The sequence below is a fragment of the Camelus ferus genome, chromosome 5 (genome assembly GCF_009834535.1).
Source record: "Camelus ferus isolate YT-003-E chromosome 5, BCGSAC_Cfer_1.0, whole genome shotgun sequence".
Taxonomy (NCBI): Eukaryota; Metazoa; Chordata; class Mammalia; order Artiodactyla; family Camelidae; genus Camelus; species Camelus ferus.
In genome coordinates, this window is record NC_045700.1 from 51,968,968 (window position 1) to 51,994,313 (window position 25,346).

The following is a 25,346-nucleotide window of genomic DNA, read 5'->3' on the forward strand; positions in this document are numbered from 1 at the left end:
ATAATAAAACTGGTTTGAGGTAGCTCTTTTATGTATATACAAGTAAATTTTCATTATTCTTCATGAGTTTAATTATTGGAAATAGTCAGTAAACAAGTATCTGTGCAAAAATCATTATGCAGTATCAAAGCTTCTCAAAAAGTAAAAACTCCACACAACCTCTAATGTGGAGTACAAGTTATTTTTGGTAGCTTACATTTTCACAAGAACTGCATTTTAAATAAATATTCTCAATTACCTTTAAAATGAAGTAGTATAATAAGTTAATGATTACTGTTCGTGTAGATGTTATGTTCCTTTGAAAAACTGCTATATAATACTACAAATAAAATAGCTGATGCTTACCTTCCTCTAACTATATTTTCTTGAAGAAGTTCTTGAATAATAATACCGATATTGGAAATGTTGACTTTGTTGATCAGACCATTGATGGACTTCTTTAGGGCTTCCCAGCTCATCCTCTGGTATGCTAAGCTAAAAAGAATTGATTTTAATAAAGATGAAAACTTAGTCAATAATCAAGAGGTTATAATGACACAAAAAATACTAACTATTCCTTAATTTTTAACATTCTTTTCTTTTTTTTTAAATGGAGTTACTGGGGATTGAACCTGGGACCTTGTGCACACTAAGCACACGTTCTACCACAGAGTTATACCCTCACTCCTGCATTTTTAACATTATTTTCACAAAATGACCCAAAATGCAGTACAATATATGACCATTTGGGCACACAAATTACATCCTAAACTGTATTTGATTCTCTGTATACATGATACTCATATATAGACTAATTCCCTTTAATAACATCATAAAATAATGTAAGGTAACATTTTGTTCTATGTCCATGTATACTGTAATTTACAACAGTTATTAGTTAGATTCAATACATGCTTCCTTTACATTGATTAATTTAAACTTGTATTCAAAGGAAATTTTTTTGAAATTGAAGTACATTGTTGATTTACAATATTGTGCTCATGTCAGGTGTACAGCAAAGTGACTTGATTTTATATGTGTGTGTGTGTGTGTGTGTGTGTGTATAGTTTATTCTTGTCCATTACAGGTTATTACAAGATATTGAATGTAGTTTCCTGTGCTATACAGTAAATCCTTGTTGTTTATCTATTTTATATATGGTAGTGTTTTATCTGTTAATCCCATATTCCTAATTTATCCCTCCCCTTCCCTTCCCCTTTGGTAACCAAAAGTTTGTTTTCTATGTCTTTCAGTCTGTTTCTGTTTTGCAAATAAGTTCATCTGTACTATTTTGTTTTAAAGTAAAAGCAACTATTTTTTATTTTAAATAATAATTATGAAATATTTAAATATAAGCCATAAAAAGGAAATTGTTATTATGTCCCTTCTCATAAAAGCATGACAGAGAAAACTAAATGTTTTAAACTATAAAAAAATAGTATTAATTACAAGAAAGGGGAGTCATATGAAATCATGGGCTGAAAGACTATTCTAAGTATTTTAAAGAACATCTCTATATTTAGGCAGTAGTCTCACAGATATATCAGCTAAATGCTAGATGGCTATGCTGTTTTTTAACTTAGAGCTTAGGTAAATTATTTAGTCTAACTAGGTTTCTCTAGGTTGAAATTGTTAATATTTAAGGTCTTCTAAAGTTCTAAAATGCTATGGTTTTTATGATTATTTCTCTGTGAATATGATTTCAGCTGCCGAAAGTCCTAACTTTTCCTCTTTCTTATACCTCTCTGTCAGGCTGGCGAAGGTAATGAACTTATTAGAATAATATACATAAATACATGGGATTACAAAGGATACCAATCATATTGAAATACAGTTTTCAAACCATGGAAAGAACAGAAATTTGATACAGTATTCTACATGCTTCTTTAGCACATTAAATGACAAGTAGTGGTAGGCATCTTTAATTTACAAGTAGCATAAACAATATTTTGAGGTATTTGTAACAAATAATCTGTTAATACTATGGTCTGTTGCCTAAATTCCTAATAGAAAGAAATGCTAAATTAGATTAATAAAAATAAAGATGCAATTTTCTTTCTGTTCACATTCACAGACTGCCTGAATTCTACCCATGGACCTCTTAAAAGTATGTAGGTTAAGAATCCCTGTTCTGGAGTGGTATATTAAGGAGAGGTAGTAAGAGTTGTCTGCCCTGGTGAGGAAGAGGATTTTATCACTGACACTCTTCTCAGCAGACAATGGAGACAAAAAGCAGACTGATTTGCAGTTAACTTGCAGTTAATTTTATTACCCTTTCTAAATTCTCTGTAGATTATATATATATCCCCTTACTGTCTGCATCCAAGGTGGAACACTCCTACTTACCCTCAACCCTTTAGTATGCTACTGTCTAGAGAAATAAGATCTATGGCTTAATAATGAACCCGATCAGTAAGATACTGTTGACACATAATCACAAACTATCCTATTAAACTTTGGTCAAAAGACTATAATCAAGTACAACTGTACTTCATAATTAGGAAACCTATAATTAATCTGATTTAGTATCTCCTGAAAACAAACAGACTACTCTTACAACTCCTACTTCTGTCTCCTTTACATCCTATAAACAGAGTTCAAATGTGTATAAAATTATCTTCCAAGAATCTGTTTAAAATTGCATATACTGTGGACTCTTTTCTGCCCACTTTATCTATAAAGAAGTATGACTTAGATTAACAATGTTTTGGGTCTTTTACAATTAGGACTGCTTTGGACTGGATTAGAGACAATAAATACTTCTTACTAATGCTCCCAGAATGCCTACATGATCATGAAGCTCCCACAAACCACAGAAGCCAGCTCCAAATCCCTTCTCAACTAACACTCCAGGCATCACTACCAAATGCTGGAATATGACACATCAAGAAAAACTTACATATTAGTTTTAAATTTAATGTCATTTAAATGTCCCCTCCTACCTCACAAATTTTTTAAACTTTACTTCAAAGATTTTTCTTTATTTTATGTAAATGATGTTTCCACTTCAAGCTAATTCTTGTAACAAATTTAGATTTCATTTATATAAGGTTCTCAAGTACTTTCAAGTTGCCATTAAAGTACTCAAGAAAGATGTGGGAAGACTTTCTTGACTCACCAGGAATCTGTTTTCCTTAAAGCATAGCTACCCTCTATCCTAACCATTTACTGACTACCTGGCAATTGAGTGATCATTTCAATCTTGGACCACAGTTTTCCTGGTTACTATCTCATTCCACTAGAGAAAAAGGTCTTGAAAACTTAGCTGCGCTTCCTACATAGTTCCTCACCATCCCAACTATTTTGAAAAGGGAAGAAAAGGTACTTAAAGAGTGAATGGTCATACATGAATTTTGAGTGTCTGCCTTGGTGTACCAAAAAAAACTATAGTCTAAGATATTATGGTCTAGGTAGGAAAAGGCGGGAAAAGGGAAAACTGTCAGCTTTGTCTCACAGATTAGTACTGGGGCTGGCAACCACACCCAAGAGCCAAATGCAGTATACAGCCTGTTTTTTTTTTTAAACAGAGCTTTATTGAAACACAGCCACCTTCATTTGTTTAAATGTTGTATCTATGGCTGTTTTCACTACAATGGCAAGGGTGAGTAGCTGTATCAGAGACGGAATAATGCATAAAGCATAAAATATTTACTACATGGCCTTATACACAGAGCCTAAAATACTTACTATCTGGCCTTTTACAGAAAAAGTTTACCAACTCCTGGTTTGATACAACTGGAAAGATCCATTCTAGTTCTAGAATATCAACAATACTCTTGATTATCAATGAAAAATGGATACTACTAATAGGCATGCAACTATAAAAAGAATAGTTTAAAAATAGTTAAAAAAAAGATAGTGATCTTTCCTCAAACTTTTCAATTCATTCATGCAAAACAATAAAGGAATTATGAGCTCATGTCAGGGAAAACAGTAAGCAAGGCTCCACTGGAGCTTCTGAAGGTAGGGAGCAAAGAAGTCCAATTTGAAGTCTCTATCACTGTGGACTCATGCAATTTCTAACAGTCAAGTTTAACTGGACAATAGTTGATTTTTTTTCAATAGGGATAAAACCTTGTATACTTAATGATATTGACATGCCTGTTTTTATCAGTAATCTGTTCTTGCATCATCCTGAGCTTTGCAGGAGGAATATATGCTCCACCCGTGCGAGTAAGGAGAGGATCCAGCTCCTCTTTCTTCTTCTTTGTAGTAGGTTCATCCTGAGCAGATGAACTCTGGGTTACTGATGGTTCTGGGCTTCTTCTCCCAGGAGATGGAGATTTCCGGGATCTTTTCCGATCCACATCTCTTTCTCTTTCTCTGCGTTTTTCTCGGTCTCTGCTTCTGTAAGATAGATAGATAGATAGATAGATAGATAGATAGATAGATAGATGTATATAAAGATATATATATATTTTTTTAACAGAGAAAAGACAATACAAATTACATTCTTAAATGAACTATATACTAAACGAGTGAGACCATTTGGGGGTCACAAATTCAGACAAGGAAAAGTGGTTTGGAATGGGGAAGTACCTCACAGACAAAATGTAACTTTAACTAGGTCTTCAAGGCTTGACAGGATTTACACTGGGGGCAAGGTGGCGATGGGGGCGGAGGAAGACAGGATAACATTCCGCAACCAGTACAAGACAAAATAACTCCTGAAAAACTGAGCAAGGATGTTTAGACCAGAATGAGCAGAAACAATAAAGAATCATGTGTAACAGTAGTTGGAAAGATGAGTTCTATTCAGGCTATGAAATCTTAAAAGACAAGCAGCAGACTTTAAGTTTTGTACTCTGGAGGTGATAAGGAATCCTTAACAGTTTCTGAGTGGGAGAGTGACATGAAAACAGTGTTTTAAGAAGACAAACTGGCCTGTGATGTACGTGATAAAACCAGAAGAAACCAGAGTTTATCTCCAATAATGGCAATTTAGGAGTACAAATGTTATTAAAAACACTATAATTTTTGACACTGTTTCTTGATAGAACTGGTATTTTTACTGTAAATCTCAGAATACCAGAAGCCTGTGGTTATTTGAGACAATGTAAAAAAAAAAACAAACAAACAATTTTCCAACCACAATATTGATTTTTTAAAGCAATCAGGGTATTGTTCTCTGAAACTACCAAGAACTAGCAAGAAAGAATGAATTCTTTCTTTCTGCTATCTTTCTCCAGAGAGGAGTTTGTCCACTTGGTTGTTTTTTTTACATATACTACCTAGAAACTCAGATTACTCTGCTCATGCTTTGCACAATCATGAGTTATATGAATACAAACAAGTATGTTATACAAACCAGTAAGTAAAAACAAGTGTCATTTTATCAGTGCATTACCAAGAAACCGCTCAATTGATTTTAGCTAAATCTAGAAAGTATATTTGAGATAGTCTATATTAATACACCCTACATGGAGAGAGAAAAGCACTCGCCTCCTCAGGTAGCTGTGGAGCAACTGCTTAAAAACTGAAGAGACCCCAGTGACTTCCCATGAGGAAAGAGTCTGTATGTACTAATATAACATGAACAGTAGGGGAAAAAAGTGGTTCCAAACAGAAACCCCAGTTAGTCAAAGGCAGGTGCTGTGAAATCTAGACACTGATTTGCAGTTGAGTTGCTTCTTACCGTGGGTGTAACATGTTCCAAGAGAGTAGCTACAGAAGGAATTTACTGACGGTGGTTATGACTCTTTTAAGAGACACTAGGTAGGCTGCTCACTGGCTGGTAAAATCCTATCCTTACAGTTACAGTGCTTATTCCTTTAGAGTATAGCAGTAACAGAGTCTTCTGAGTCTGAACAGAAATATTTCTCTTCAAGAGTTCTTGTACTGTTAGCCTTTATATTCTACATAATACACAACCTGCTTACTTCACAGTGTGACTTTGTGGATCGACTTTATACACATACATTGGACCAAACAGAGTTACAGTGAAGTAATACAGTCAGGGATTATGGAAATAACCATTTGCTTTGGAGTCAGAATTGAGCTCAAATCCCAGTTTCATCAGCTACCAGATGGGTTAACTGCAACCTCAAGTAATTTAATCAGTTCAGACCCATTTCCTTGTATGTAAATTTTGAGAAATAGTATCTAGTATGTAAGAGTTTTGACAGTATTTGAGAAAGTATACAGAATGCCCAGCTCACCAATTATGTTAGTAGAAGTTGCTCTTATTAAGTGTCATTAGGGTGATGGCAGATGAGCCTGGCTTTTGGAGGTTAAATTAATCTGACGTTTAAGGATTGGGTATACATTAGAAAGTAAGTAAGAGTGAAAAGGAAATTTTGGCTGCGGGTATCATATAATGTGTTTAGCTCCAAAACTGCAGAGAAGTTTGATCAAAATTCTAGTGGGGTATATAGCCTTGGTGGTCATGGAGTGGCTAATACGAGACGTCAAAAAGGATACAGAACTAGGTGAACAATAAAACATAGCAGACAAGTTTTTGAAACTGGATAACTAACAAGGTGGGTACTCAAGTTCTTCAAGACTCAAGTAAGAGTAATTTATACTTAGATAAAAACTACGTATTTGTACCTTCATTCTGAATGTTCCTCTGCCATTATGTAGGTAAGTAAATTTAGCTCACTTTATGTCATATAATATAAATGACTTTCATTCAGTTAGTAAAGGATCTCAAAAGCTCATATAAGCCAACTCCTCACATAGTACACTATAGTGAATAAAAGCTTGGGCTCTAGAGTCAGACAGACCTGGACTTGCCACTGATACACTTCTAAAACATGAACAAATGACTGAACTTCTCTAGGTCTCATTTTCTTCATCTATAAAACAGACGTATACTTACTGCAAGAAGTTAACTCACATTAAGTCCTTGTTAGAAAGCCTGGCACCTAAAAACATCCATTTAATACTAGCTGCAATAATTATAAAGCACAACAAAAATTTAAACAAATATAATGCTTCTGCAGTTAAAATTTCCAGGACTAACCGTGACTCCATGCTACCATCATAAGAACGTCCTCTTCTTGAATGCTCATAATCTGACCTGCTGTAATCAAAGTAATCTCTATCCCGAGGGGATCTTTCTTGTTCTGTGTACCTAACACGTAAAATCAGAAAACCAAAATTGTAAGTTGAAAATAACAATGTTATAAATACTCAGGAAAGTCATATATTGGTAATGGTGAAGCAACTCTATGACTAAACGAAGTCTTATCAGTCTTAAAAAAACAGCTCATTTTGTTGATGACCATTCATTTAGTTGTGATTATAAAAGCTTTCAGTTTGTATGACAAAACAACTACTGGAATTCACTTAACCAAACTTGACATCCTGATTCATATTGTCTTCAGTAAAAGGTATACAGCTGCATTTCATATATAACTAACAGGAAAAAGGCTATCCTCCAAATAACTACTTTTGCTTAGTTGGCTCATTTTATCAGTTCTGAACAAACGACACCAATTTTATCAGTTGGTTTCCATAAAGACCGGTTTAAGTCCACTCCAGAAGACTATATTTATCAGCTGCTATTCTTAAAAATGCATTATTAGATAGCTGTGAGAATGGACTGAAATTATTAACAAGGATAGCATAAGATCTGTTATTTGAATCTTAAAAATCAATAAAATCAGAGAACCTGAAGAGAAGTTAAATACACACATACGTAACAAATCTACACAGTAACATAATCCATGTTTTATATACACATCTACAATTAATTTATACACACACATACATGTGTGTATATGCACAGAATTTTTCTTTACATATAGAGAGGAGGTGATTGATGAAAGGTAGTAGGTAGATGCAAACCACAGCAATTAACTTGATGTCCATAAAGCAAAGGTTTTAGAGACAGCAGAGTGAAATACGAAAAAAACACACAGAAAGTAAGAGATCAGGCAAATGAAAGAAAGTTTAGAGGATGCTTCTTCCTTTATAACATTTTTAATAGTCAAAGCTTACTAACTGAAGTAACTGAAGTACTACTATGAATGAATGATGGTAACACTTTTGGATCTTTGATCTTGACACAATAATGGTAAGATATAACTTACATAAAAACATTCTGGAAACTATAAAGAGCTATGTAAACATAAAGGATAGTATTAACAGTAAAAGCATTTCAAAATAATGTGATTTCAACTCAGCTTTCCATTTTATAAACTTTCATTCTGTTTAGTATTTGAGACATTAAAATTATTCCCTTTCACTTAAAAAATTCCATAAAATCTAAAATTAATTACTAGAAATTCTGAGTACAGTCATTCAAGGATGATTTGTTCTCAAGCCCACTCAAGTAATATTGCCTATAAAATCATCAAAAAGAAGTTGTTTACCTCAAAATTAGAAATCTAAGAGCTAAATAATTTCTTAAATTTATTATAAAAATTTTAAATGGCATTTGGAACACATAAAACTATTTACCTGTCTTCTGGAGAGGAGGTCCTCTGATACGAATTATAGTTTTCCCTTCTGTCATGACTAGAAGAATGCTGTCAAAGGAAAAAAAGGGGAGGGGGGTATTTAAAAAATTCTGTTAAAAAAACATATAGATAATAACATATTTACCTTGGAAATTTCAAGTGCTTTACGAATTATTTCAAAATGTTTTTTAACCATAATAATTTACATTACATACATTAAAATGAAATTTTCAGGTCATTCGAAGTAAGTGTCTGTGGCTGATATCTGTTTTCTCTATGGATCAAATACTTATTTCATCAAAAAAATTCAAGGTAGAAGAAAATAATTCTCAAATTTCCAATGTCACTTAGTTGATATTTTATTCCTATGTAGTAAGTTATAAATTTATAGAACATCATTTTTATAAAGGCCTTTCCTGGTGAAAAACGTGACCAAGGGCCAGAGGTTTTCTAAAAAGAGCTCACTTCTGTGGTTGCGCCCAAGTCTTATAACACTGCATTTAACTTCTTACCTCCTTTGGCTTGCAAAAACCAATGTTAGTCCAGGTTACTAAATCTAGATAAAATACATAGCTAGAAGAAACTGATTCTAATGTATTTATGAAAATTCATATTTTCGTTCTCAGCAAACATTAGTCAAGTGTCTGATATGGCATGTGTGGCATTATGGTAGGCTGAAAGAATTTAAAAAACATGACTCATACAATACAGCTCCTATGCCAAATCCTTTGAAAAATAACAGACATACAAGCAAGTAACTTCGATGTAACATGAGACTGAAAATACATGTCACACTGAGACAGAGATATGACCTATCCAGTTTAAGAACATATCTTCATTTAAAAATCCAAATACAGTGAAGAAGCCAAAATATTTATCTCTATAAATAGGTAGATTTGTTAAACCACTGGTATAAAAACATTCATATTCATAAGCTTATTTTTAAAATTAAAATAATTTTAATTAACTTAATTATAAGAAAGGAAACACAGTATGTTTTAAAAGTATCCTAATCTTGAAATCTAAGAAAAAATAATTCAAATACTGACTAACTTGTTCCATATACTTACATGCTTGCCGCCTTAATGGGAAAAAAATACATTTAAAAATAGAAAATTATACTGCAAAGAAATGTAAACAAGCTTCAATTTCCTCTTATTTTATGACTATATAATTAGTAGCAGTTTGAGTCAAACATTATCACAAGTAAATTGCCAAAACAGTCTCTGTAACTACTGAGTTTCTTAAATAGTACACACTAATTAGACTAATATATGTTGGTGAATAAGCATGTGATCAATTCATAATTTAAAGTAGGCAGTCTGACTGCTATTTTACACTGAATGCAAACATCTTAAAATCCTGTTTCTAATGTGTATAAGTTTTAAAAATTATTTCACTTAGCAACACAATTAAATAAAATTGTTCAATATATATGACATAGGTTCCCATCAAACTTGACATCAAGATCCTAAACTAACTACAGAGCACAGGATTCATTCAACTCATGAAACACCAAACACAGTATTTACTCATTTATTATAAGACACAGCCTTTCCCATGTAGACATTCTGGGGGATACAAAACATAGGAAAAACCCTCAAGGAACTTATGATCTTATGGGAGAGAGATGGTTTTAAAGATCTTTACAGTTAAACACATCAGATTATATGTGGAAGAGAGAGAGGAGGAGAACAGAAAGGAGGGGGAAGAGAAGGAGGGGAAGGAGGAGGGAGAGAATAAAACTGCACTGCCTACCTTTTCTTTTACAAGGCATGGCAATTATTTTGATTACATTAGGGAGAAGGCTTCAATTCTGTACTAATGATTTTTAACATCTCTCCGCAACATCTGTTGCGACCAAGAGGGAGAAACCAAAAATATTGAAGTCGTGAATCAAGATTTCGTAAATATGATCAAGTTAACAAATGACTGGCACACACAGGAAGTGCTAACAGGAGATCATGAGCACTGTGGTACAGAGTGCTGAGAGTGACGGTGAATAAATGGGAACTTGAATTGGGCTTTGGTAGATCTCACTAAGTGAAAAATAATTTTGACGTGTGGGTCAAATAATAACAACTTGAATTTCCCTATTTCCCTTATCACAGAGTTTAGATTATATAAGTCAGAGCAATAGTTGAAGATAACATATTGTCAAAATTACCTTTAAAAATTCTCTAAACTGTTCATTAAGAGAAACAAATACGGTACACTGTGCAGTCACCTGTAGGCTCTGACAATGTAGAGAGAACAGTTATGAGGTGAATGGAATGGGGAGCCTGTGTCCAGAGGCTTGCACTTCCATTAGGCTCAGGAACAAGGCTTCAAGAGCAAGAGAGAGGAGGAGCTGGAAGAGGTGGGGAGCTAGCTTCGAGCTAGCTAAGGAAGCCACAGTAAGGCACAATGGAAAAACAAGGGACCCCAGCTGGAGCCTCCTGAAACTTACAGTTGAGGCATCAGAACATCAAGAGAGGATCTGAGCTTTACCTGAGGTAAGAATGGGCCCAACCCAGCTAGTGCACCTGCTTACGGCAAAATGGAAAGAAGGAGGCAGACTAAACTGAGAACTGGCTGGGAGGGCCTAGCCAATAAGTGTGAAGGGCCTGCTGACTGAAGACATCTCCTCCTAGGCTGTGAGGATGCCCTAGAGGACCCATCTGGACCACAAGAGGGAAATGAGAAGCACAGTCTAACAGAAAGAGGGTTCTGAGAATGACTAAACACTTCTCCCCACTGTGTAAAAGGGTTAAAGTCTAAACCTGAGTGCTCTTGTCTAACATGGCTTAGTTAAGAGTCAGTTCTGCACAAAGTCCTTGGCTCCTAACACAGAGTCGGCCACCTACAGTCCCCATAATTCATTGTTTAACTGTTGCTGGCTCAATGAGTCCAAGTCCCAAAGAGGAAGATATCAGAACACTATATGAAGGTATCTCCTGACAGATGGGGCTAGTTTTGGAAAAAGTGAGCCCCCTGCCAAAGGAGATATGCAAGCACAGGCTGGATGTCTACCAAGCAGGGAGGCTGGACAGTGCCTTCTCATACTCAAAAGAGGTCAGAAGAAATGGCAGCAGAGTCTGCCTTGGGGTCTGTGAATGTATCAATTCCATTTATTAAGCACTTACCAACCCCAAGCCTCGTACCTGATGCCAGCGGTTAAGGAGCTCACATCTACCCACTCTCTTTAAAGGGGTGCAGAGGTGTGGAGAAGGGGAAGGGAGAACTGTCCTTCTTTATAATCAAATAAAAATCGACCTTCTCCTTATTGACTCCAAGACCCAAGAAGTGATGTGACTCTTTGCGTAGATCCATGGACTACACAGATTGGCTTGTAGATCTGCACAGTTGCAAAGAAAAGGAAGTAGAATGGTTTGCTTTCCCGCCAAGGCCACTCACAAGCAGAGGAATAGTTTTGGAGCAGCTGGAGTTACTGGTTCCTGTACTGCTCTGCGCTCCTTTACCATTCTACTATTCTCATAACCTACTCTAGCCACACTAGACCTTTGTCTTTGACCTTGTTGTTCCCTCTGCCTGGCACACTCTTCCCCAGACATGTGCATGGCTAACTCCTTATCTCCGTCAAGTGTGTGCTCTAGAAAGCCCCTTTTCAATGGGTATTCCTTGTTAAAAACTGCACTTTCCCAGTACTACTGATCAACCTTACCCAATATTTTTCCTCCATAGCACAAGTCTAGTCCTTAACACTCTAACATACTATATAATTCACTTATCTATTAAGTTTATGATTTATTTTCTTTCTCCCCTACTAGAATGCAAGCTCCATGACACCAAGGATTTTTGTTTTGTTCACCGTTTTACCCAAGGTGCTTAGAATGATCACTGGGACACATTAAGAATTCAGTGAATATTTGCTGAAAAAATTGAATGTATAATGTCTAACATTACATACAGCACAGAATAAAGAGCTCATTTTTGCATATGAAATATGCAACAAGAGGATCACTGGAAGACATGCAGGAACTGTGACCAACTGAGGAAGGAGATACACATCTTTCATTTCATGCTTACTCAGGAAGGAATGCTTTTTGAGAAGAATGGTGGAATTTCCTGTCGTTTGTTATTTATTTTTCTTTGACATATGCTCACTCATGAGTACCTTCTTCATTCACACATATACACACACACATCCTGTATGTTCTCTAAACTACCCACTTGTACACTACTACTCCCTTCTGGCCAAGTACCTACATATGAAATTGTGTTAAGGTAGATGAGTGTATGATACCACTCTACTGTCTGGTTCTAATGTCCTAATTACATAAATGCATTTTTGTTTAAAGGATAGATAACTGACTACAAGTTTATGTTCATTATTATAAGCTTCAAACACTTACCTTTATTTGTGCCACACTACTTTTCATTTTCTCTTGCCAACTGACGTGATAAACACTCCCTAAGCTGGTCCAAATAACAAGCACTAAAAGGTTTGAATTCCTTGACAGTTTACTTTTTCTGTCTGCAAACGTCACCTGTAAAATATACCAAAGAAAGCTCTGTTAACACTGACAAAATGTGTGTGAAATAATGTTATTCCCACACAATGGACATTTGATCACCTTACTTTTCTTAATAGGCACAGATGTAATTCATAATTAAATGAAATTTCAAAAAACTCTTTAAATAGTTTCATATAATAATGTATAAAAAACACATATTAGTATAAAAGACTCTGAACAAAAAAGCAGTAATAACAAAGGCTTATTAAGCACCAGAAAGTATTCTAATGAGTAAGAAGAACAGAAGTTTTTAATAACTGATGTCTGATAACTTAATTTAAAATGTTCTCATTGAGTGAGACCTATATCTGCATCATAAAACAATACTGTGATATTATAAAAAAGAAGTGAACAGAGAAAACAATTATATAAGAGAAAATAAACAAACCAAATATGAAATATCTAACATTTCCATTTAAACTAAGAATGAAATATCCAGTGTTCTTGTAATAATGATCAGTCAGATATTTCCACTTCATATGGAAATACAAAGTGCTGAACCAGAATAATCTAATCAAGTCTTAACATGATCTATCAAAGACACAGGGTTTCAGCTACACGCATATATGAGAACTAAGTACTTGGCTCAGAATAAATCTTGTCATCAGTGTTTAATGCACAAATAAAATGTCTTTCAACAGCCATCTATTAAGTAAAACTTAGTAATTTCTGAAAAATGCTGCCTTGATAGTTATGTTCACACAAAACTACTATTCAAGTATTGTATTGGAGTTACGTATCTAAATGACTTAGTTTATGGTATGGTGTAAGGCAATGAAATCACAAATGTAAATGAAATAGAAAAAAAAATTAAAGAGGTATAGAATATAGAGAAAAAACTGTGCTCAGTACCAAAATAACTGAACACAATTGAGGAAAAAAAATCTTAATTTGAATTCAAGAAAGGATGTTACAGATTATCTGGTCCAATTCCTTCTTTTTAAAGATAATAACACTGATGGTCAGATACGTCATTTCAATGTCCTAAGCTATAATAATGCCCTAAGCTATAAAACAAGCTAGTGGTTGGCTAGAAACCTAGCTTAAGGATACCTAATTAGGTATGCTTTTCACTGGACCACATAAACAAATAATCTAGACATTATAAAGGGATATAGAGCTGCTATCATTTAATACAGATGGAGATGTACACAAATCAATAAATCAAGAAAAGTTTCCATAACAATGGTTAGCATGCTATCTAGATTAGTAAAAACAATATATACCAGATTCTTCACAAATTTGTCAATCCATAAAACATAATTGCAATCTGAAGCATACCACTGCTCTGGGACTCCCAGAGAGGAGAGGGCCACGTGCTGGGTATATGCTACCAAACTGACCACCCCTGAACCAACACACACTAAACAGAGTCCTGCTCAGGATCAAAGGACTGAACTAGATGTGAACAACTGCTCAAAAGACAGAATTTGCAACTTAAGTCTAATCAAGTTAATTGCCTGAATAGTCACCATTCCTCCGAGGAATGTACCAGAACCCAAAGTCTTAAGAAAAAAGACAAAGGAATCCAACACTGAGAGACCAACCCAGATACTAAAATTAGCATGCAAGGTTTTTAAAGCATATTCAAAAGTGCAAAGGAAAACATGTTTGCAAGGAATAAAAATAAAGAAAATTTCAGGAAAAAAAAAAACCAAACAAAAAAATGAACCAAATTGAAGTCCTAGAACTGAAAAACATATGAAGCAAAAAAATCCACTGGATAGACTTAATAGCAAAATGGAGATGAAAGAAAGTAAGCTTGAAATAAGATCATCAGAAATTATCCAAAAGGATAGTGACAAAAAAATTTTTAGTGAACAGTATCAGGGACATGTGGGACAATATCAAAAGGCCTAATGCATGTATATTAAAGTCTAAGAAGGAAAGAGAGAAAGAATGGGATAGAAAAAAGATTTCAAGAAATAACAGCCCAAATTACCCCAAATTTGATGAAAGGCACAAACTTACAGATTCACAAAGCTCAGAGAATACCAGGCAGGATACGTACAAAGAAAACCACACTTTAAGGTCCTGGGTTCAATCCCCAGTATCTCCTCTAAAAATAAATAAACCTAATTACTTCCCTACTCCCCCACAAAAAAAAAAAAAAGAAAGAAAACCACACGTATGCATAGTCATATATAGTTAGTAGTCACACTGCTGAAAACAAAAGATGAAAGAGAAAATCCCGAGAGGCGTAAGAGGAAAAAAAAACAAACACATTATACACAGGGAAATAATTCAAATTATTGCTGGCTTCTCATCAGAAACTAAGGAGACCAGAAGACAGTAGAATAATCTTTAAAGTGCTGAAAGATTAAAAAACTGTTAACCTAGAATTCCAGCAAAAATAATCTTAAAAATGAAGATGAAATAAAGACATTTACTGTTTGAAGAAACAAACAAAACAACTAAGAGAAACTAAGAAAGTGTATCACCAGCAGACCTGTACTGTAAGAAATGCTAAAGGAAGTTCCTCAAGCTGAAGGGAAATTATACCAGATGGAAGTCTGGATTTTCAGAAAGGAATGAAGAACACTGGAAATGAAATGAAAACTTTCTCAAGAAATATAAAAGACTACTTTTTCTCTTATCTAAAATACATAAGTCTCAAAGAAGACATACAGATGGCCAACAGGCATATGAAAAGGTGCTCAATATCGCTAATTATTAGAGAAATGAAAATCAAAACTATAATGAGATATCACCTTACACCAGTGAGAATGGCCATCATTTAAAAGTCTACAAATAATAAATGTTAGAGAGGGTGTGGAGAAAAGGGAACCCTCCTACATTGTTGGTGGGAATGTAAACTGGTGCAGCCACTATGGAGAACAGTATGGAGGATCCTTAAAAAACTAAAAACAGACTTATCGTATGATCATGAAATCCCACTCCTGGGCATATATCCAGAGAAAACTCTAACTCAAAAAGATACATGCACCCCAATGCTCATGGCAGCACCATTTACAGTGGCCAAGACATGGAAACAATCTAAATGTCCATCGACAAATGATTGGATAAAGAAGCTGTGGTTTATACAGACACACACAGACACGCGTGTGTGTGCGCGCGCACACACACACACACAATGGAATAGTACTCAGCCACAAAAATGAAACAATGCCATTTGCAGCAACATGGATGGACCTAGAGATTATCATATTAACTGAAGTCAGACAGAGAAAGACAAATACCTTATGATATCACTTATACGTGGAATCTTAAAAAATGATACAAATGAACTTATTTACAAAACAGAAACAGACTCTCAGACATAGAAAACAAATTTATGGTTACCAAAGGGGAAAGGGATTTGGGGAGGGATAAATTAGGAGTTTGGGATTAACATATATACACTATTATACACAAAATAGATAAACAACAAGGACCTACTGTATAGCATAGGACTCTATAGTCAATCTTAATAACCTATAATGGGAAGAATCTGAAAAAGAATAGTTATATATATATGGATAACTGAATCACTTGGCTGTACACCTGAAACTAACACAATACTGCAAACCAACTATAACAAAAATAGTTTAAAATTTTTTTAAATACAAAGGTTTGTTTAAAGCAAAAATTATAATGTCTCGAGAGGGCATAGTGTATGCAGATGAAGTATATATGAACTAAAGTGGACCCACATGAGGCAAAGTTTCTAATATTTTTGTGAAATGGTACAATATGAACTCTTAAGAAACCTGTGAAAATTAACAGATATGTATTTTGCTCTCTAGAGCAATGACCAAAAAAAAAAAAAAATACAGATAAAAAGTCTATAGACAAATTAAAATGGGATTTAAAAAATATTTAATTTATAAAGGCAGGAGAGATAATTTATAAAGGCAGAGGGGACAAAAAGAAAAAAATAAGATGGCAGACCTAAATCTAGCTCTGTTAATTATATCCAATATTAATGAACAAACATTTCTAATTAAAAAACAGAAGCTACCCCTCCCTTACCTCAGGTGATACAAGGCACAACCTTGTCTGGCTGGATTTTAGGTCCCACTTGCCTCTCAACAAGATGACTCTGTGCCATACACAAACTACATGATTCTTTTCAAAGATCCTGTTTTTATGGCTATAAATGTATAGAGATATAAAAATCAAAATTTTATTCAACTAACTTTTGCTCAAAGGTAATAGTATTTTTCTTTTTTTACCTCTACTAGCACAGTCTTTATATTCTAACATACCCTTATCACCTAGTATTATTTACACATATACTTGTTCAACAACAACAAATATTTACTGCGCTTGTATTATTTTTCCAGGCATCCTTCTAGGCACTGGGTAGAACAGCAATGAACAACCTAAACAAAGTCCCCTGCCCACATGGAGCTTATGTTCTACTTACAGGGAGTAATTATATAATGATCAGCAAAGCACTCAGCTACTGAAGCAAAGTGGCTGGCTGGGTTTTTTTCACACATGCCAGTTTCAGATCATTACTTAATACTGTAATCCAGACTGCTAAGTCACTATACCATAATTTGAATTATGAAAACCTGCATGATTGGAGAACTACTTGTACATATCTTGGGGGCTACCTGACTTACTGCAGCAGGAGATGTGGGGTGGGGTGGGGGGGGAGGGGTGGTTACCTAGGCATGCTGGTTTTATGAAAGCATCCCCAAGGTAATTCAAATATTCAGCTCTTCCTCAAGATTTCCAGCTTTCCAATTCTGGATAAGAAATTGATTCTCAATTTGTCTTAAACCATAAGCCACTTAAGGTAAAATATAGACTCCACAACTTACCTACTTTATAGTGAAAAACTTAGTCATAAGCCACTTGGAAAGGGAAACAAATTCCAAGTATTAATCCTTAACAACTGACCACTAAGAAGCACAAACATGCATGTAAAAAATATCAATATTGGTGCTTTTTAAATCTGAGAAATTCTGGGCACAATTTATGGGGAATAAAATTCTCACTCATAATGCACTGATGGCCACGGCACAGGTTCTTTGGAGCTTAAGATATTGGCCATGATAATTAAAGTAACACTACTACTGCAACATGGTCACGAACACAAACTTCAGCACTGAAATGGAGTTACCCAGGTGATAAAACATGTTCATAAAATGCTTTTATCATCCTTAAAACGAAAACAAAACATGAGAAATTGAGAGAGGGAAAGAAGAGAAAAAAACCCTGCATTAACAGAGACAGACTTCCTATGTAAATTGGATGTTTTTGATAATAATAAATGTTTCAATGATTATGTACTTCTCAAATTAAAAAAAATTTCATATACATCAGCCAAAATAAATTGTATAAATTTTCTTTTGCCTGTATGCTTAAATATGTTCATTAATTGGTGAGATCTGGAATATATTTTATATAAAAATTAAAAGCTTAGAGTACTGTCAATGTCCTTACTATCCATAATTTGTTCTTACTCCCAGGATAATCAGTGACTAAGTCCTTACAAAACTGATGCTGTATTACATATACCTCAATAGAGGATTCCAGGATCTCATTTTTCTCTATTCTAATAATGTGATTATGAAAGTTAATAGTCATGTATTACCCACAGGACTCTCTGCTTCTTCCTTACATTCACTGAAAGACCCCTCCTATGAACCAGCCTCAGGAATTGAATAGTCTAGAAGGAAACTCAAAAGAATCAACTCTAAGCAGAAGACTCTACCTAGTACTCTACTTTTTGCAGGAAATATGCTGATGGATATTGCTGCCATCATTACCTGTGACTGATTTCCAACACTTTTCTGATCCAGGAGAAAAGTCTGAAGACTACTTCTGTCTGAGACCATCAGAACAAGAATCTCCTTACACTGATGCTAGACACTGGTGACTGGCATGCACTTCTTTGCCTATTTTGTTTTGATCTTGATCTTGTTTTTTTCCCCCCTCTCTGCTGGCTGACACTTCTAAATCAGCGTTATTCAAGAAAACTTTCTGCGCTGATGTAAATGTTCATATTCTGCAATGAGAGTAGCTACTATGCCAATTCCAATAGTCACTGGCCACATGTAGCTACTAAGCACTTCAGATATGCCTAGGGGAACTGAGAAAATTAATTTTATTTGATTTTAATTAAGTTTACATTTAAACATGAATAGCCACATGTGGCTGCCAATTACCATACTGGACAACACAATTCTAAATAATTAGTAGACACTGGGGCCTTTTAGTCCAGGTACTCCCAGGATCCTTGTTTTTGACAATCTCCAGATATAATACTAATTAATTCTTCAGATATGGGCAAAGTAAAAAAAGTTCATATCCAAATTAATGGGAAAGTCATTTTGTTACTGTCCATGGCAGATTCAGATTACGGGAAATAAGGGATAATATAATAATCCTCATCCTAGAGTTTATCTATGTTGCAATCACCAATGTGTGATCTCCAGAGGCTTAAATGCTGCTCTGCAGCTGCTCTGATGCCAAATGATCATTTAACATAAATAACAAGAAAACCTGGCATTAAGAGATACTACTATCATCACAAGCTCGATACACAATCATGACCCACTGAAAAACAGTGTAGGCAGGGACTGATCACATCACCAGATAATAATGGTCTATTCTTCAGCTTAGGCTGAGTAACCAGGAAGGATATTAATAATATGAAACAAACAGCCCTGATGACAACCAAGAATTGACAATTGACACAGAAACCACAACTTGTAAAATGGATTTCCAATAACTTGCAAAGCAGAAAAATTATATCAATCTAAGTCACAATGTACATCATGAATTATCTAAGGTCAAATTCTTATTTCTAGTTAGTTCAGACCCATCTGACCCACACAAAATGGTGTCTGTATGGACTCGTGTGTTCTAAAGATATGACAATTTACTGTTCCAGCAACTCTTTGGTTTACAAAGTCTCTCCGGTTTACAAATCCCTGCCAAGGCCATCTGATGACTACTAGGTATGCTACTGGGGATTTTTCATTAATGGGCTTTAACATACAAGAGAAATGAAGCAGTTTCTCCAACAATTCAATGGCATGGGGAACAAAAAAAGAGAAATGAATGGCACAGTTGTTACAGAATAAAAGAGGCCTAACAGACTTAATACAGGTAATACGTAGACCTTATGTAGATCCCAAGTTGGACAATTTGCCCTACTCTAAAATGGGACGTGCTTATGTAGCAGAACCCATGCTAACCTGAATTCAGCAGTAACTCAACTAATATCCTCTATGAAGTCTTTCTTCTAAAAAAGGAGGTGGACTGAAGTTCTTATCTCTTCATAGGGGACAAAATAATGGAAGAGAACACTGTTTAATCCAGTAAGATTGTGAACTTGTTGACAATTATTATAGTCACATCATGGTTTTCTGGGTAGAAGAATAAGAACAGGGTGGAATCTGGACTCTCAGAACTACTTAAATCCTTATAGATATACATTTTCTACCCAAGAGAACTTTTCTTAGTATGTACCTGAAATAAGACTCATTTCACAATCAGCTGTTAACTATATAGTGTGCCCAAATTGATAATAAAAGAGATATTTTAAGCTTTACTGCCAATAATACACCAATTTTAAAAAAAGCATTTTCCTCAACTATATAACATGCTTTCCAATGAGACAAAAGTCATTTAAAAATAATATAACGATTAGTGTCCCAGAGCTGATTGGAATGGTGCATTGGAGAATGTAGGCTGCCCAACACTGTTCAAAACCAGCCAATGGGAGGAATGCCAAAGCCTTTACAGTAGCTCTACACTAACAGATTCCATAGCACATTACAATGATGTTCCTGAGATATCCAGAGATGAACTAATTATATTTCCTGTGTTAGAAGTCATAACTGTGTAGAGTAGATAATAGTAACAACGATAACAAATAGTAATAAACTATGGTAGCCACAAAGTCACTATACCAGGGACCGCATTTATATATTCTTATTCAATCTTCATGATTACCCTGCTTTTGTGATTTTTTTTAAAGCCTTATTTTTCAATGGGAGAATTGAGGTACAGAGAGTTGAAGCAATGTGTATAGGTAAATCACAGCTAGCAAATGGCAGAGCGAAAATTCAAATTCAAGAAGGTTTACCTGATGCCAAAACCATCTGCTATTGCATCCCAATGAAAATGCCAACATTAATAAGTTGACATCAAATCAGTAAATTATAAAATTCAAAGAGATACGATCTCTACTACCCAGAAAATTTTCCTATTCTAAACTGACCCATTCTTCTGAAGTTCTAGGTAGCAAATGTTTTGATGTTAATATAATGAGTCCCTACTTTTTAAACACGCGTAATACTTTTAAGGACTCCTTCATCTAATTTGCATAGTAGAATTTACTGTGACCTAGTACAATATGAGCAAATAAATCATACTGTGTCTTGACTCTATTGTGTAATCTCTAGTATTTCCCTTGGCTACCATTCTAGAGTCTTAAACCTGGTTTCTCTTCTCAACCTACCTACACACTGGGCAATTTTTTATGCATTTTATTTCAAATTACCTCATCTATAAATTTAATGAGTTTTCTTTCTGATCAGTGTCATCTTTCACCTTTCTGCCCTTCAACCATCATAACCAAATACTTTTCCCGCAATCAAGTAACAATCTGTTACATTCCCATGACCCAAAATGTAACCGTGAAATTGACAACATTGTAAAGTAGACTGCTACTGCAGTTCTAACAAAAAAATCCATAAAGTACTATCATCGTCCAGATTTATACAGAATATGCCTATAGGGAAATTCTGAGAGTTCAACATGTGCATGCTTAATACTTAAGACTAATTGGAAATTCCTGCAATGAGAGCAATTTATCTAGAGTTTATAGCCCTCTCTGCTCTTCTTAGCATCACTATGTGGATTTTATGATGAATTATTAAATTTCTCTCTCCTTGTCACAAGTAAGCAACTCAGCAAAACCACACCTGCTCTCCTGAGCAAGGAAGTTATTTTATAAGGAAGTATAGTTTCAGCAAGCTTCAGAAAGTAAAATATTTAATAAGATTTGTTAAGAAGGGCTTAGACTGTTAACTGGAAACTATAAAACTATAAATTCTGCAATTATCTAAAAAATTCAAAAAATTAGAAAATTTTCAACTAATGGCAGAAATGCATTGCTTTCTCAATTATTTGAGTATAATACATCTACCATTGTCCCTTAGGTGTCCTCAACTCAAGTGAGAGGAATTTGCCAAAACATCCTATTCTAAAATTGTTAAAAGAAAGTCAAGGAAGTGAATTCCCTTTAGCTTGCTCTTCTGCATTCTACAAAGTAACATAAGGTACGGCATGGCAAATTTCAAACATTATAAGATTTTAAACAAAACAAAACAAAACAAAAACAAACTTTAGTTGCCCAGTGGAGAAATGGAATATTAAATAGTATTCAAAATAAAAGCTAGTTTAAGTCTCTTCCTAATGCAAAAAACGTAATGCTGGGTGTGTGATGGGATCCTCAGAAAAATCTCCAAATAGAACCTGAGCCCCTGACCCTTCCAAATAGTGATTTTCCTTTTCAGGGAACAGGTAAGAGTAACAGATTGGTCACAGTTCTGAAGCATGAATGAAAAGATTGCTATGGCCTTTCCCTATCTGTACTGAAAGAAAACTCCATTGTTTAAGAAAACTGCTTTCTTATTTTTTCTTGCTATATTTTGGATATATATGTTAATAAGAAATTTGCCCTATGATATGCTACATAAGAAAAAAATGATGTTGTAATGTAAACTTCAGCACAGGTTCACCATTTCAAGAAAAAGGCCAGAACAGTCCTAACCTTTTCAGGAAAAGTCACCAGGGTGACAATCCCTTATCTGCAATTCTGAAATCTGAAAAGCCTTGAAAGTACAAAGATTTTTCTTTAGCTTCTGGCAAACTCATTTAGCGGCAAAATTTGACATGCACTAACTCGGGACTTACTGTGATTCTTCATTTGATGTACTGTAGAAATATTAATGTGTTCGTATTTCTTCCCTGGAGAATTGCTTATGATTAAAGGATGTTGCCCTGGACCCCAAAAGGGGGATTGCTTAATAAATACATTTGCACTGTATTTTTTATCTAAAATCTGAAAAAATTCTGAACGTTAACACAGAATTACAAATAAAGAACTGCAGATCCATCCTCTCCGTCTGCTTCCTGGTACATCATTGTACTAGGTGTACGCTTTGACTCATAACCATTTGAATGCCTGATGGTGACTATGTTCAAGTACAGGGCTGGAAACTGTGTAGACAGTATTGGATATTATTTGGATTTTTTAAGTGATTAGTAATAAATACAATGTAAAAGCCTTTGACTGGCCTGAATCTATGTAGGGGAGACAGTATCAACTTGGGGACATTTTAAGACAGGTTCAGATGAGTTAAAAAATACAACAAAATTTAAAAGTTCTTATTTTAATGAACTCAGTGACACCAATATTCATATCAACAATTACCCATTATAAATTGGGAAATATTATTCCCCCATTCATTTCCTACATCTTGAAGCCAGTCCATATTAATCTGTATTTAAGTTACCATAGAAATTAAAGAGTGATATGATCATTTGGACATGTTACTTAAAACTTTTTTAAAAATTATTTTGTTGGTACACAGGAAGATGCATCATCTAATGTGCTCCCTTTCAACACTATGCAGGCTCTATAAGAGCAGCAATTTGTCAATCTTTGTTTCAAAATTTCTATCAGCTATTTCTCGATTTACAGTATTGATTTTCAAGTGAGTTGGTTTTAACAAAAAATTCTATGTGTTGAACTTCTTTACTGATTCATTTAAATATAAATTATGACATTTATGGGGCAATTTCCTTCACCATTCTCTTTCTCTACACAGCCAAGTTTCTTTTTTTCATAGATGAGTCCACATTAGCTGCCTCTAATTCTTAATCTCCCAGTAACCCCTCTTAAACACCACAATTTGGTTTCCCACTCCCACTACTCCACAGGACTTATCAAGGTTACATCATGACCTCCTTGTTGCTAAATCCAGGGGCCACTTCCTTCTTGCATGACACTGCTTCTAGCAGTTGGTACTGAGCTAAACCTCTTGTTCAAGTTCTCACTTTGCAACTTACAGGGACACTAAGTTCATCTGATTTTGCTCTTATCTCTTCCTGTCCGTCCCATTAACATTGTACTATCCCACAGAGTTTAATTTTTCCTTATGGATTTTTGTCTGTTCTATTCATTGCTATAATCCCAAAACAGAAGTCTCTTAAAGTCTGTTAAACAAATAAAGAAACAGTCCTTATCTTTTCTTTCTCCATATTCTCTCTGGAAGATATCTCCACTGCCACTTTAACTAATATTCATAAGAAAGACTTTATTCCAGCTCAGTATTTTCTATGGGGCTCCAAATCTTTATCTCCAAATGCCTACAGAAACCTCCATGTGGATGTCCCAAAGGTCCTCTGAACTAGGGAAGTCCCAACTGGAACTCATTTCCTCCTCTCCTCAAACCAGCACTTCCTCTAGGATACTACCTATAAAGCTAGCCAAGTGATAGTTTCCCTTCCCTCACTCTCAGTCAGTCATCAAATCCCACTGATTCTACTTTCTCAGTTAATAGGAGATAAAATCAAATCTGCCCATTTTCTCCCCATTCTCGCTGCCACTGTATCATAGAAGAAGGTAGGGAAAAGGCTCCATTTAGGGAAGATCCCATAATAAGACAATCCTGATTTCACTTTAGAAGGCAAATTGTTTTTGACCTCTCTAACAAGATTTTTCACAAAGTCTTTTTTTACCTCTAGGGTACAAGAACTTTCCCAACTTGCCTCTAAAAATATATGCATACTACTAACTGGTAAGGTTCCACTGTATTCTACCCATGTTCGACAAAAGGACCCTTTAAATATCTGAAAAGCTGCCTACAGAGAAACCCAGGCTTTAAGGTAAAGGTGCATCCCATTATGATATATTCAATACTATGCCACACTTTCCAAATTTCCCTCTAAGTTTCTAAAATGAAAATTCTGTCTCAATACCTACTGTATCAACAATCTGTCTCCTTCTATTCCTTTTTAATAAAAAAGAGCTCCTCGTTAGCAGTCCCTCCAGTTACTGAACAAATATAAATCCTAAGGGACAACTCTATTGCTGCTATACCCTCAATCATTTGTACTTATGTCCTCCCAGGCCCACCCTGTTTTGCCTTAATTTCCCCATACTTCACTTGGTTCACAGCTCAACTGCCCGGCAACAGAATTTAACTTTCCTCATTAAGCTCAACACTTCATTCACTGAACAAATATTATTATTATGGGTTTTACTGGTCTAGTGATTAAGCAAAATTTATACCCATTTTTACAATAACAAAGAAGAGACAAAACCTTACATTTCAGACCTATACCATAACCCTCACCATTGTACATAATATATACCTTGTGGCAAAGAAATAGCTTGTTCCTTTTTCATTTTGTCTTAAAGTTTGTATTTGTGCAGGAGTCTCCTTTGCTAACTCATTAAAACAAAAAA

At 34.8% G+C, this 25,346-nt stretch overlaps 1 protein-coding gene across 2 annotated transcripts in view; it reads right to left on the minus strand.

The window, feature by feature from the left end:
• CWC22 (CWC22 spliceosome associated protein homolog) overlaps positions 1 to 25,346 on the minus strand; it is a 55,217-nt gene that overhangs the window by 25,635 nt on the left and 4,236 nt on the right. Inside the window, exons 1-6 of one of the 2 annotated variants that reach the window (XM_032479854.1) lie at positions 16,874 to 16,895; positions 12,740 to 12,874; positions 8,386 to 8,453; positions 6,944 to 7,054; positions 4,081 to 4,326; positions 346 to 474 (exon numbers count right to left, since the gene is read on the minus strand). In XM_032479854.1, the coding sequence (XP_032335745.1) occupies positions 346 to 474; positions 4,081 to 4,326; positions 6,944 to 7,054; positions 8,386 to 8,453; positions 12,740 to 12,766 (581 nt within the window). In that variant the 5' untranslated portion in view covers positions 12,767 to 12,874; positions 16,874 to 16,895. Of the gene's footprint in view, positions 1 to 345; positions 475 to 4,080; positions 4,327 to 6,943; positions 7,055 to 8,385; positions 8,454 to 12,739; positions 12,875 to 16,873; positions 16,896 to 25,346 lie in introns of those variants that run through there. The other variant, XM_006183037.2, reaches the window with a different exon arrangement.